Source organism: Stomoxys calcitrans, chromosome 4, assembly GCF_963082655.1.
Source record: "Stomoxys calcitrans chromosome 4, idStoCalc2.1, whole genome shotgun sequence".
Classification (NCBI taxonomy): domain Eukaryota; kingdom Metazoa; phylum Arthropoda; class Insecta; order Diptera; family Muscidae; genus Stomoxys; species Stomoxys calcitrans.
The window spans coordinates 25613538-25628842 of NC_081555.1; the positions used below are offsets into that span (position 1 = coordinate 25613538).

Sequence of the window (15305 nt, forward strand, 5' to 3'; positions counted from 1 at the left end):
CATATGAACCGGTCTCTCGTTCCTAAAATTTTCGGTTCCTCGAAGCTTTTGTTTTTGCTGGTTTGACAGAAGTTTGATATGTAGAATAAAATTATGCCTTTCAACTAAATTTATTTTGTATAAATTTTTAGCAGAATCCATGGTGGTGGTGGGTTCCCATGATTCGGCCGAATCTTTTATTTGCTTGTTATACCCTCCACCATAGGATGGGGGCATACTAATTTCGTCATTCTGTTTGTAAAAAATTGCAAATTTTGCCCATGGACATTCCACTAAGGAACAGGGGCAAACTTCTCACATATTAATGAGTGCAGTCCGATTCAAGTTTTAAGCTCAATGATAAGGGGCCTCCTTATTATAGCCGAGTCCGAACGGCGTGCCGCAGTGCGACACCTCTTTGGAGAGAAGTTCTACATGGCATAGTACCTCACAAATGTCGCCAGCATTAGGAGGGAAAACCACCGCTGAAAATGTTTCTGATGGTCTCGCCAGGATTCGAACCCAGGCGTTCAGTGTCATAGGCGGACATGCTAACCTCTGCGCTACGGTGGCCTTCTGTTTGTAACACCTCGAAATATGCGTCTGAGACCCCATAAAGTTTTTACATTCTTGATCTGCTTGACATTCTTAGCCGATTAAACACGCCAAAACTAGCCGCTTGAAATTTTGCACAAATACTTTTTATTAGTGTAGGTCGGTTGGGATTGTAAATCGGCCAAATCGGTCCATGTTTTGATATAGCTGCCATTAAAAGCGATCTTGGGTCTTGACTTCTTGAGCCTCTAGAGTGCGTAATTCTCGTCCGATTTGACTGAAATTTTGCACGTGGTGTTTTGGTATCACTTCCAACAACTGCGCTAAGTATGGTTCAAGTCGGTGCATGTTTTGATATAGCTGCCATATAAACCGATCATGGATCTTGACTTCTTGAGCCTCTAGAGGGCCCAATTCCCACCCGATTTGGCTGAAATTTTGCACGTAGTGTTTAGGTATTACTTCCAATAGCTGTGCTAAGTGTGATTCAAATCAGTTTATAATCTGGTATAGCTGTCATATAAACCGATCTTGGATCTTGGCTTCTTGAGCCAATAGAGCGCGCAATTCTCATCCGATTTGGCAGAAATTTTGTACAACGGCTTGTCTCATGACTTTCAAAATACATGTCTAATATGGTCTGAATCGATCAATAGCTTGATACAGCTCCCATATAAACCTATCTCCCGATTTTGCTTCTTGAGCCCTTACAAGGCGCAATTCTTTTCCGAATGAACTGAAATATTACTCAAGGACTTCTACAATGTTTAGCATTCATTTATGGTCCGAATCGGACTATAACTTAATAAAGCTCCAATAGCATTACAGTATTTATTCAATATTCTTTGTTTGCCTAAAAAGAGATACCGCGCATAGAACTCGACAAATGCGATCCATGGTGGGGGGTATATAAGATTCGGCCGAATTTAGCACGCTCTTACTTGTTTTCTGATTGCTTAGCCTATGAATTATACTTCTAGTGTGTGTAATTGTATAAATTAGGTAGATATTGAGATTAGAGGTTTTATACAGATACTTACTTTAAAAGTTCCTCTCTCAATGATTTTGCTATTAATAAAACTAAGAGCAATTGAAAGATGTTAATCAAAGCTGAAGAAGTTGAAATTAAATTCCCAAAAAATTGAATAGTATAAAAAATCCCCATTTGTAAGTTTATAAACAAGGTGCTTGAAAACTAAAATACTACACACACAAAATAGAAATAACCCAAGTGCATTCTTTTACACAAAAATAAAAAAAAAAACAAAGTTCACATTTCAAAATAACAAAATTCCATAATAACCAAAAATAGAAATACATAAAGCAATTATTTGTTTCAGTGTTTGATATGACCATTATTGAATAATTACCTTAAACTTCAGAATATACAATTCATTCAATATCCTACGCAAATAGCCCACATCTTTGGTGACACCACTCCAGATACGATGTTGAGTGGCTTTAATATTCGTTGATAGTTGCTGCTCCAGGCGAGCTAATTTCTTGCTTTGTAAGCCTCTGTGGACGAGAGAAAACAGATAATAGGGAAATGTGATATATATGTATGTATAAAAAAAATGTGTTTTTTGTTTTTTGTCTAAAATTATTAGTTTAGAGAAATTTTGTGAGTCAAAATATTGAGTTTTTGGATTTTCCATAAGATGATAAGTTGAAGTGTATGATTGCCCAAAATTAGGAAACAAAAATGACTACTATTTCAAAATGATAAAAAATCTAGATGTGGTTAGTAAAAACAACCCAAATGAACATATTGGGTTGCCCATAAAGTAATTGCGGATTTTTCATATAGTCGGCGTTGACAAATTTTTTCAACGGCTTGTGACTCTGTAATTGCATTCTTTCTTCTGTCAGTTATCAGCTGTTACTTTTAGCTTGCTTTAGAAAAAAAGTGTAAAAAAAGTATATTTGATTAAAGTTCATTCTAAGCTTCATTAAAAATGCATTTACTTTCTTTTAAAAATCCGCAATTATTTTTTGGGCAACCCAATAATTTTGGGAATTTAAGAAAAAATGTTTTAATATTCAATATTTCTAGAGAAAATTGTTTAAAAGTTGTATTTCTTTAGAACATTTTTTCAATTTTTTTTTTATAAAAATTTTGTCTAAATTTTATTTTTATACAAAACTAGCTGAACATAATTTTGGGAATTTAAGAAAAAATGTTTTAATATTCAATATTTCTAGAGAAAATTGTTTAAAAGTTTAGAACATTTTTTCAATTTTTTTTTATAAAAATTTTGTCTTAATTTTATTTTTATACAAAACTAGTTGAACCGGGCCCGGTCTGCTGCGCCTTCTTTTACTTTATATGGAACAAAATTATTCTTTGAATATTTATTTTTGATAATTAAAGAGTTTTTTAGTGAAATAACATGCTACGAAAATATTATATGCATATCGCTTGACTAACAGTGTAACAATATAAGCGCCTTTATCTGAATCCCATGTGACCTTTATTGGACTACGAATTCGCTCGGAGGGTTAAATGTCATTTTAATTTGGATGTTAGATGTACTCCATTCTTAAAAGACTTTATTCTAGCCCGATATTCTCATGATGTCAGATTTAGGGGTGCTTTCGGGGGTTAGGTGCTCCCCCATTCACTTGGCCCGGAATAAATATCAACATCGTGCTCTTCTCCCATTTATACCAATTATTTAAACCCCATATTGCCATTGGCTTAAGGAGAGTTTATAGGAAGAGGCGTCGCTCAAACACTTGGCCCCAAAATTGATTATCAAATTTGTTTTAGAATCTCAAATACCATTCATTTGAGCCACATATTGGCATGGTCGGTAAATTTTTACCCTTTGTGGGGGTGTTTTGGGGAAGGGGCGGTGCCCCAAATACATGGTCCCACATTTGGATATCAGATTCGTATTCTACTCCCAAATACCTTTATGTGTGTGCCCTATATTGCGATGGTCAGTAAATAATTGCTGTGTGTGGGGTATTTTGGGAAAGGGGGTAGACACCCAGGAAATGGGTCCCGAATGTGGGTAGCTATTTCGTGCTCTACCCCCAAATACCTTTTATTTGAGCCCCACATTGACATGGTCGGTATAAATGCCCAACTTAGGTGTGTTTTGGGGAGTGCGATGGACCCCCAAACACTTAGCCCTGAAAATATATTAGCATCGTGCTCTATTCTCATTTATTTGGACTCCATATTGCTATTGGCCTCGAAATTGGATATGAAATTCGTTTTCTAATCTCAATTACCTTTAATTTAAACCCCTTATTTGAAAAGTCAGCAAGTATGTCCTGTTTGGGGTATGGACCCTAAAAACTATCATTATTGTGCTCTACTGTCTTGAAGACCCAAATTGTCTCGGTGAGCAAATGCGTTCTATTTGGAGCTTGTTAGGGTGGTGGGACGTCCCCTAGACAGTTGGTCCCGAATGTTGATATCAGATTCGTGTTCTACTCCCAAATAACTTTTATTTGAGCTCCATATTTCCATAGTCGGCAAACATCACCGGTAGGTGGGTGGTTTTGGGGGATGTGGTGGCCACTCAGTAACTTTGCCTTCAAAATATATATCAGATTCGGGTTTTACTCAAAAATACCTCTTATTTGAGCCCCATATTGAAATGGTCAGCAATTATTTCGTATGTTCTCGGAAAGGGGTTGGGGTGGCCCCATAGACACTTTTTCCCTTTATCCCAAACACCTTTCATTTGAGCCCCATATTGCTATGGTCCCAAATTGGTCCCACATCTGGATATCAGATTAGGCGGTTTTTTGAAGTATGGGGCGGCCACTTAGTGACTTGACCTTGAAAATATATATCAGATTCGTGCTCTACACTAAAATACCTCTTATTTGAGCCCCATATTGCAATGGTCAGCAAATACTTCCTGTATGGGTGGTGTTATGGGGGTAGGCTGGCCTCATAAACACATTTTCCCGAATATTGATATCCGATTCGTGCTTTACTCCCAAAGACCTTTCATTTGAGCCCCATATTGCTGTGGTCGTAAATTTGTCTTTTTTGGGGTATGTTTTTGAGGAGGACCAAACACTGGGTCCCACATTTGGATATCATATTCGCATTCTACACTCAAATACCTTTTATTTAAGCCCCATATTGCCATGGTCAGTAAATAAGTCCTGTTTGGGGGGAGTTTTGGGGAAGGGGTGGACCCCCAGAAACTTGGTCCAACATTTGGATATCAGATTCGTATCCTCCTCGCAAATACCTTTCATTTGAGTCCCATATTGCCATGGTTGGTAAATATGTCAGATTTGGGGGTGTTTTGGGGGTTGTGGGGGACCACCCCAACCAACACTTGGTCCGACAATTGAATATCAGATATGTTTACTACTCGCAAATACCTTTCATTTGAGTCCCATATTGTCGTGATTGGTGTATATATATATTTGCTAGGTTTTGGGGGTGGGGCACCCCCCTAGGTACCCCATCCGAAATTTGGGTACCAAATTTTTGTTTGTATTTTACTATAAGAGATCACACAAAATCTCTTTTAAATCGCACCACCCATCTCCGAAAGTCAAAATTTTTTTTTTTTTGGAAAATTTTGTCAAAATTTTACTTCTATAGAAAATTTTGTCAAAATTTTATTTCTATAGAAAATTTTGTCAAAATTTTATTTCTATAGAATTTTTTGTCAAAATTTTATTTCTATAGAAAATTTTCTATTTCTATAGAAAATTTTGTCAAAATTTTATTTCTATAGAAAATTTTGTCAAAATTTTATTTCTATAGAAAATTTTGTCAAAATTTTATTTCTATAGAAAATTTTGTCAAAATTTTATTTCTATAGAAAATTTTATTTCTATAGAAAATTTTATTTCTATAGAAAATTTTGTCAAAATTTTATTTCTATAGAAAATTTTGTCAAAATTTTATTTCTATAGAAAATTTTGTCAAAATTTTATTTCTATAGAAAATTTTGTCAAAATTTTATTTCTATAGAAAATTTTGTCAAATTTTTTTTTTTTTTGGAAAATTTTGTCAAAATTTTACTTCTATAGAAAATTTTGTCAAAATTTTATTTCTATAGAAAATTTTGTCAAAATTTTATTTCTATAGAATTTTTTGTCAAAATTTTATTTCTATAGAAAATTTTCTAAATATTTTATTTCTATAAAAAATTTTGTCAAAATTTTATTTCTATAGAAAATTTTGTCAAAATTTTATTTCTATAGAAAATTTTGTCAAAATTTTATTTCTATAGAAAATTTTGTCAAAATTTTATTTCTATAGAAAATTTTGTCAAAATTTTATTTCTATAGAAAATTTTGTCAAAATTTTATTTCTATAGAAAATTTTGTCAAAATTTTATTTCTATAGAAAATTTTGTCACAATTTTATTTCTATAGAAAATTTTGTCAAAATTTTATTTCTATAGAAAATTTTGTCACAATTTTATTTCTATAGAAAATTGTGTCAAAATTTTATTTCTATAGAAAATTTTGTCAAAATTTTATTTCTATAGAAAATTTTGTCAAAATTTTATTTCTATAGAAAATTTTGTCAAAATTTTATTTCTATAGAAAATTTTGTCAAAATTTTATTTCTATAGAAAATTTTGTCAAAATTTTATTTCTATAGAAAATTTTGTAAAAATTTTATTTCTATAGAAAATTTTGTCAAAATTTTATTTCTATAGAAAATTTTGTCAAAATTTTATTTCTATAGAAAATTTTGTCAACATTTTATTTTTATAGAAAATTTTGTCAAAATTTTATTTCTATAGAAAATTTTGGTAAAATCTTTATTTTTATAGAAAATTTTTTCAAAATTTTATTTTTATAATAATAAAATTTTGTCTAAATTTTATTATTATAAAAAAATTTTGTCAAAATTTTATTTTTATAAAAATTTTTGTCAAAACGTTATTTTTATAAAAATTTTTGTCAAAATTTTATTTCTTATAGAATGCTAGCTGAACCCGGCCCGCTCCCCTGCGCCTTCATTACCACCTCGCTAAAAATATGTTAATATCATATGTATCTGCCCCGAACATTTTGTTCATATACTTCCAATCACTTATCCTTTATGCCCCGTATAGCCATGATTGCCAAAAATTCCCATTTGGGCAGGGGTTTTGGATTTGGATGTAATATAGCTTATTGCTCCTTCCGGACCATATTCGTAACCTACCCCCCTTATAACATTGATTTGAGTCCTATATTGTCATTATCGTCCAATATGCCTATTTGAGGTGGTTTTGGGTCGAGCGGCTCCTTAGGTACCTGTATCCCTTTGTTTATTATCAAATTAATACTCTACTCGCGAATACCTTTTATTTGAGTGACAATCGGTCCACTTTTATTTTTGGGTGGTGGTCTTTAGGGTAAGGGGGATGGCCCGCCCCTTTCCGATATAAAAAAAAAATTATATATCCTATTATTCCTTCCAGATCATCCTATACAATCTGTGAAAATTTCAAGACAATCGTTTCAGCCGTTTTCGTGCCTAACTCAACCTAACCTAAATCGGACTGCACTCAATGATATCTGAGAAGTTTGCCCCTGTGGAATATTCATGTGTAAAATTTGCAATTTGCTTAGCTGAGTATTTTTCTCCTTCCAGACCATATTCCTAATCTACTCCCTAATAACATTCATTTGAGTCCCATATTGCCCCGATCGGCACACTTTTATTTGTGTGGTGCCTTTGGATGGCACTTGAATGATATTAGGGAGTAGATTATATTCCTAATCTACTCCCTAATACCATACATTTGAGTCCCATATTGCCCGATCGGTACACTTTTATTTGTGTGGTGCTTTTGGATGGTACTTTTCGGGTTAGGCGGAGGGTTCACCTCCTTATGATATCAACATATTCTATAGCCTATTGCTCCTTCCAGACCATATTCGATATCTACTCCCTAAAACCTTTCATTGGCGTTTTATACTGTCATAATCGTCTAAAATGCATATTTGAGGGGGTTTTGGGTCGGGGCGGCCCCCTTGGTGTCTGGTGTCATTATTTATTATCAAATTAATGCTCAACTCCCGATCGGCCCACTTTTATTTATGGGCGGTGCTTTTGGGATAAGGGGGAGGGTCCGCCCCCTTACGATATCAACAAATTCTTTAAACCTATTGCTCCTTTCAGACCACATTCGTAATCTACTCACTAATATCTTTTATTTGAGTCCTATATTGTCATTGTCGTGCAATATGCCTGTTTGAGGGGATTTTGGGGTCGGGGTGGCCCCCTAGGTATCTGGGCCCAATTTTTAATATTAAGTTAGTACTCTACTCTCGATTACCTTTCATTTGAGTGACATACTGTCCCGATCGGTCTACTTTTATTTTTGGGTGGTGATTTAGAGGTAAGGGGAGGGTCCGCCCCTGTCCGATATCAAAAAAATTGTATATCCTATTATTCTTTCTTGAAATTTCTTGTGTCCTACACAATCCGCGAAAATTTCAAAAAATCGATTCAGCCGTTTTCGAGTATATTCGGAACAAACAAACACACTTTGAGTTTTATATTGGGTTGCCCAAAAAGTAATTGCGGATTTTTTAAATGAAAGTAAATGCATTTTTAATAAAACTTAGAATGAACTTTAATCAAATATACTTTTTTTACACTTTTTTTCTAAAGCAAGCTAAAAGTAACAGCTGATAACTGACAGAAGAAAGAATGCAATTACAGAGTCACAAGCCGTTGAAAAAATTTGTCAACGCCGCAATTACTTTTTGGGCAACCCAATATTATATTGGGTAATTGTCGGTAATATAGTAGTAATATAGTCGGCGTTGAAAAATTTTTTCAACGGCTTGTGACTCTGTAATTGCATTCTTTCCTCTGTTAGTTATCAGCTGTTACTTTTAGCTTGCTTTAGAAAAAAAGCGCGCGAAATTTTGTTTACATTTGTTTGTTTGGCGTCAATTTTAATATGGGTACCACATGTATTGAAAGAAATTCATTTAACAAACCGAATCAACGCTTGTGATATGCACCTTAAACGCAATGAATTCGATCCGTTTTTAAAACGAATCATAACTGGAGATGAAAAATGGATTGTTTACAACAACGTTAGTCGAAAACGATCATGGTCCAAGTATGGTGAACCAGCTCAAACCACTTCAAAGGCTGTTATCCACCAAAAGAAGGTTATGCTGCCTGTTTGGTGGGATTGGCAGGGTGTGGTATATTTTGAGCTGCTTCCAAGGAAGCAAGCGATTAATTCGGATGTTTACTGTCAACAATTGGACAAATTGAATACAGCCATCAAGGAGAAGCGACCAGAATTGGTCAATCGTAAAGGTGTCATATTCCACCAGGACAACGCTAGACCGCACACATCTTTGGTCACTCGCCAAAAACTGAGTGAGCTTGGCTGGGAACTTTTGATGCATCCACCATATAGCCCTGACCTTGCTCCATCAGACTACCATTTATTTCGATCTTTGCAGAACTCCTTAAATGGTAAAAATGGTAAAACTTTCGGCAATGGTGAGGCTATAAAATCGCACTTGGTTCAGTTTTTTGCAGATAAAGGCCAGAAGTTCTATGAGCGTGGAATACTAAATTTGCCAGGAAGATGGCAAAAGGTTATCGAACAAAATGGCAATTATATATTTGATTAAAGTTCATTCTAAGTTTTATTAAAAATGCATTTACTTTCTTTTAAAAAATCCGCAATTACTTTTTGGGCAACCCAATAGATTTTGCTCAACTGTATTTCTATAGAAAATTTTTGCAAACTTTTTATTTCCAAGAAAATTTTATTTCTATAGAAAATTTGTCAAGATCTCATTCTTATATAAAACGTCAAAATTTTATTTTTATTTAAAATTTTGTCAAGATTTTTTTTTTGTAGAAAATTTTATCAAGATTTTATTTTTGTAGAAAATTTTGGTAAATCTTATTTTATAGAAATTTTTTTCAAAATTTTATTTTCATAGAAAATTTTGTCAAAATTAGAAAATATTATTTGTGATTTAGTAATAATGTGCAGTGGAATATAAGATTATGAAACTAAATAATCGATTAAAGGTTGTGCTATACGAGTATCAGGGTATAAGTTTAATGAGCCTAAAAGATAAGTGCAAGTTTTTTATTAAGTGTTTGTAGTCATTGAAGATGAGATAGATGCTTGTTATCATAAACAGATATTTTACCCTTGGTCATATAATCATTAGTTTATACCAGGCTGATAAATTATAATTGCAATGTGATGATAGAATTACCATTATAAAAATATACTTTAAGAATTCTACAAGTGTAAACATTAAATCAAAGTATATAACAGCCACATTTTAAACTGTTCAACAATTGTTATAGTCATGACCATATTGTTTTTTGTCCCAAAATGTTTTAAGTTGATATCACTCACCTTGTAATGAAAGTCATTATCATCAACAAATAACCCAAGGAGAATATGAACCAGACAATAATGAATATCTGATAAACCACAAACCAGCCGCCAAATTCTCTGGGCTAAAAAATAGGAAAGTAAAACAAAATAAATCATATTAGTTGAACATATTTTGTGAAAAAATCCCCCTCCCCATTAAAAAAAATGTTTCTCCACAATTACCTGTTGTGGCTGAAATGTGGGCACATAATCACCAAATCCAATGGTGGTTGTGGTCACATAGGAATAATAAAATGCCAATGAATATGGCCAATCTTCAAAGTAGGAGAACACCCAAGATGGTATGAGCAGAAACAGCGTTATGCCCGGTACCAAAGCTATCACAACTGTGGTAATTAAACCCAATTGCGGTGGCACATAATGAACATCACGGCTCATTTTGTACTTTTTGTAACGTGCATAAATCGATTGAAACTGTAAAGTAAAAACAAAAATAAATAAATAAATAAAACAAAAAAATAATACAAAAAAAAAAAAATAAAATAAATAAAAATAATAAAAAAAATAAAATAAAAAATTTAAATAAAAAAAATAAAAAAATAAATTAAAAATTATATAAAAAAATATAACACAAAAAATTAAATAAAAGAATATTAAAATTAAATAAAGTTTACTTTTTACTTGAATTTTTTTTTTTGCCTTACCGTTTTGCCAAAATATTCTCCCAATCCCGCAAATAGGATACCATTTATGGGTATACCGATTACCGAGTACACTATCATTATCATACGGCCCAGTGTGGTGGTGGGTGATATATTGCCATAACCCACTGTAGAACACACAGTGAAGGCAAAGAAAAACGAATGATAAAAAGTCCACGTATAGGGTATTTCATATTCATCGCTGCGATAATCGGTAACCGGTTTGCCGCAATAATCCGAAATGCGTTCCAAGACTTCATTTTGAACTGTAACATTTTTATCATCCAAATTTTCTAGAATATATTCTGCAAAGATAAAAATAAAAGAATAAAATTAAAATTACAAAAATAAAACAAATTTTTTTTGAAAAAAAATTTTAAGCCTATAGACATTTTTTGAGCAAAAACAAAATGTTTTTTCTTAATGTATTTGTATAGGTGTAGTTTATAAACTTTTTTTAAATAAAGTTTTAATAAAATTTGTCAAAAAAATTTTTTTGGTAGAAAATTGTGTAAAAAATGAAATGAAAATAAAAAAAGAAAACTGAAACCGGCCCGCACCGCTGCGCCTTCATTAACACCACACGAAAAACATGTTGTTTTTAATACCATTTGTATCTCCCCAGAAAAATTTGTTTACCAACTCTCAAATACCATACCCTTTATTTTTTACTCCATATAGTCATGATTGGCAAAATTTTCCCATTTGGGGAGGAGTTTTGGAGTCTCATTTTGTCAAGATCGTGCAATATGCCTATTTGAGGGGGTTTTTGGGTCGGGGCGGCCCCGATGTACCTGGCCCCAATATCTATTGGGTTGCCCAAAAAGTAATTGCTGATTTTTCATATAGTCGGCGTTGACAAATTTTTTTCACAGCTTGTGACTCTGTAATTGCATTCTTTCTTCTGTCAGTTATCAGCTGTTACTTTTAGCGTGCTTTAGAAAAAAAGTGTAAAAAAAGTATATTTGATTTCTTTTAAAAAATCCGCAATTACTTTTTGGGCAACCCTATATTATCAAATTTGTACTCTACTCTCGAATACCTTTTATTTGGGTCTCATGTTGTTCCCATCGGTCCACTTTTATTTTTGGGTGGTGCTTTTGGGGTAAGGGGAGGGTCCGTCCTCTTTCGATAACAACAAATTTTATAGCTTATTGCTTTTTCTAAACCATATTCTTAATCTACTCCCTAATACCTTTCATTTGAGTCCAATATTGTCATTTTCGTCCAATATGCCTATTTGAGGGGATTTTTGGGTCGAGGCGGCCCCTAGGTACCTGGACCCAATATATATTATCAAATTAGTACTTTACTCCCAAATACCTTTCATTTGTGTCCCATATTGTCTCCATTGGTCAACTTTTATTTTTGGATTGTGCTTGTGGAATAAGTGGGAGGGTCCGTCCCCTTACGATATCAACAAATTCTATAGTTTATTGCTCCTTCCAGATCATATTCGTAATATACTCTCTAAAATCTTAGATTTGAGTCCTACATTGTCATTATCGTCCAAAATGACTATTTGAGGGGGTTTTAGAGCCGGGGCGGTCCTCTAGGTACCTGCTCTCTAAAATCTAAGATTTGAGTCCTACATTGTCATTATCGTCCAATATGCCTATTTGAGGGAGTTTTAGGGCCGGGGCGGTCTCCTAGGCACCTGGACCCAATTTTTAATATCGATATCACAAAATTGTATTACCTATTATTCCTTTCACACCATTCTACACAATCTGTGAAAATTTCAAGAAAACGGTTCAGCTGTTTACGAATCCATTTGGAAGAAACAAACAGACAAACAAACACACTGAGTTTTATAAAGAGTGATTTTTTAGCTATTAGCTTTTTGGCAAAACTGGTTTCGTGTTTTGTTTCACTGTCAAACAACTTAAATTTGGTCTATAATTTAACCATGAATCGTTTTACAAACGAACAAGGCTTACAAATTATTGAATTTTATTATCAAAATGCGAGCTCTGTTAAGAAAGTTCATCGCGCGCTTCTTCCATTTCATCGACGAAGTTCATATTTGGTTCAATGAATACGTAAATAAGCAGAATTTGGAGTGCAGATCAGCATTGCAAGAGATACCAGTACATCCAGAAAAAGTCACAATTTGGTGCGGTTTATGGGCTGGTGGCATCATTGGACCGTACTTCTTCAAAGATAATGCGAATCGTAATGTAACGTAATGTAACACGCTACCGTGAGATGATAGACCAATAATGACAACATGGAACTTAAATGAAAGATATTTAAGGGTAGAAAACGTAACCGATATCTAATTGTTGGACCAAGTATTTGGAAATCGAACATATTTATCGATTATGGCAATATGGGGCTCAAATAAAAGGTATTTGAGATTAGAAAACGAATTTGGTATCCAAATGTAGGACCAAGTGTTTGGGGGGCCGCCCCTTCAACACCATTTACCGACCATAGTAATATGGGGGCGGGAAAAAGTAGCTATAGGGCCAACCCATCCCCAAAAAATACCCAAATAGGACGTATTTGCTGACCACTGCAATATGGGGGTCAAATAAAAGGTATTTTAGAGTAGAACACGAATCTGATATGTATTTTCAGGGCTAAGTCACTCTGTGGACGCCCCACCCCTCAAAAAAACTTTTCCTCCCCCCAAACCGGACATCAGAGCACAATTCTGATATCAAAATTCGAGACCAACTGTCTAACGGACATCCCACCCCCAAAACAACCCCCAAATAGGGGGTTGTTTTGGGGCTCAAAGAGAGTAGATTACGATGTTGATGCCCAAACCGGACATATTTGCTGACTATTGTCTCAAATGAAAGGTATTTGTGATTAGAAAATTTGATATCCAATTTTGGGGCCAAGTGTTTGGGCCCCTAAACCCAATCGCAATATGGGGTCTAAATAAATGATATTTGAAAAAGAGCACGATACGGAGGACCACCCCACTCCACAAAACGTCCCTAAATCGGACATACCGATCATAGCTATATGGGGCTAAAATTTGGGAGTAGAGTGTCGAAAATAAATATTCAAAGGATGACTTTGTTTTCTAAAAAAATTTAAATTTTGCCCAAATATTCTACAAAAATAATTTTTTTTTTATAAAAAAATAAAATATGCCAAAAAATTTCTAAAAAAAATTACTTTCTGTAACCAGTTTATTACATGGCTATTTTTCAAAAGTTCTGACTAAAATTAGTTTGTAAATGTTTAGCGAAAACCAAAAAAACAATTTCAATATCAATGTCAATCACTTGAAAACAAAAAAAAAACTAAATTAACGGCTATGGAAATGAATTGAATTTTTGTGAATGAAGTCTCAGAAAAAACTATCACTGACACTATATAGTGGCAATTATTTCCGTTCAGCTGAAATCCAATAAAAGCAAAACCATCATTGCAAATCACATGTTTACTACACTTGATTAAAATAAAATAATTTGTAACCAAAACACACCTAAATTTACGGCGCTGTACAACAATTAGTGCAACACAATCGATTCTTATCACTTGTGCTCGATCAGATACAAAAAGAAAATACCCAAATGATGGAATGCCTTCCGCCAAAATCATGTAAAGCGATTTTTTAGATCATTTAAAAGGTTCATCGCTTTTGAGCTCAAAGCGGTAAACGAGTTAAGAGCATTAACACGGCAGGAAACATGTTTTGATGGGGCGTGGGGGAAACACCACTGCATGTGATATGTGTGGCGACAAAATCATTGACATTGAAATTCAAAAAAAAAAAATATCATCTGAGATTTAATGATTTTAATCGTCCAAACCTTGTTGGTGGGCTCAAGGAAATAGCAAAGAAAATTGCACTTAGTACTGGAATGTATTTAAAGGTTTCTATGAAAGAGTAGAGTGACTTTCGAAAACAATTACTTAACCGCTAGATGGGACACATGTTTATTATATTTCTTTGGAAGTCATGCATAACACTAATGCAAACTGTTATAAAATTTATAACAGTTGAATAAACTATTAAATTGAAACAATTTATTGTAAATTTTATTGCAATCTCCATATAGTTTTTTTTTTTGCTTTTCCTATTACTTTTAAAGTCTTTACATATCACTTATGCAAACTGTTATAAAGTTTATAACAGTTAAAAAATAAACTATTACATTGAATCAACTAATTGAAAATTTGTTCACGTATATAGGAAAAATGAATGTGCTATCAACTTGTACTTTTTCAAAGTGTTATAAAATTGCATTTGTTGTGCACATTGTAACTGTTATAAAACAGCTTAAGATAATTAAAGTTAAAGTGGAAAAAAATTGTAAAATAGCTATTTGACAAACGTGTGCAAAAAATCAGGTGTTACAGTGATAACGGCCTGAAGTTTCCCTTAGGGAATTGCTGTTAGGACATTTAAAAAGTGCGTCACGAAAGTTGAGCTTTATATATATGCCCTATAAATGCTAAACTGTCATATATCATCAACATTTTGTACATTATGAGAAATAAGTAAACTGTTATACAATGTATAACAGTTAAAAAAAAACTTGTGTATTAAGCTATTCAATTGAAAATTTGATTTAAACCATCAGAAAAAACACCATTTCATTCTCTCTTATGTAACATTAAAGCAAATTGTTTGAAACGTATAACAGTTAAAAACTATTATATTGAATTAAATTATATATATTATATTTAAATATTGATGATTTTAAAAAAATAAGTTATAAACTTGTACCCTTTGTATACACTCTAACTGTGTACAAAAGCCTCAAAATTGATT

General features: G+C 33.2%; 1 protein-coding gene across 2 annotated transcripts in view; it reads right to left on the minus strand.

Moving 5' to 3' along the window:
* LOC106090521 (open rectifier potassium channel protein 1) overlaps window positions 1-15305 on the minus strand; it is a 61600-nt gene that overhangs the window by 5370 nt on the left and 40925 nt on the right. For both annotated transcript variants that reach the window (XM_059366698.1, XM_059366699.1), the window contains exons 3-6: window positions 10568-10869; window positions 10086-10337; window positions 9882-9985; window positions 1905-2052 (exon numbers count right to left, since the gene is read on the minus strand). In XM_059366698.1, coding sequence (XP_059222681.1) covers window positions 1905-2052; window positions 9882-9985; window positions 10086-10337; window positions 10568-10869 — 806 coding nt within the window. The remainder of the gene's footprint in view (window positions 1-1904; window positions 2053-9881; window positions 9986-10085; window positions 10338-10567; window positions 10870-15305) is intronic.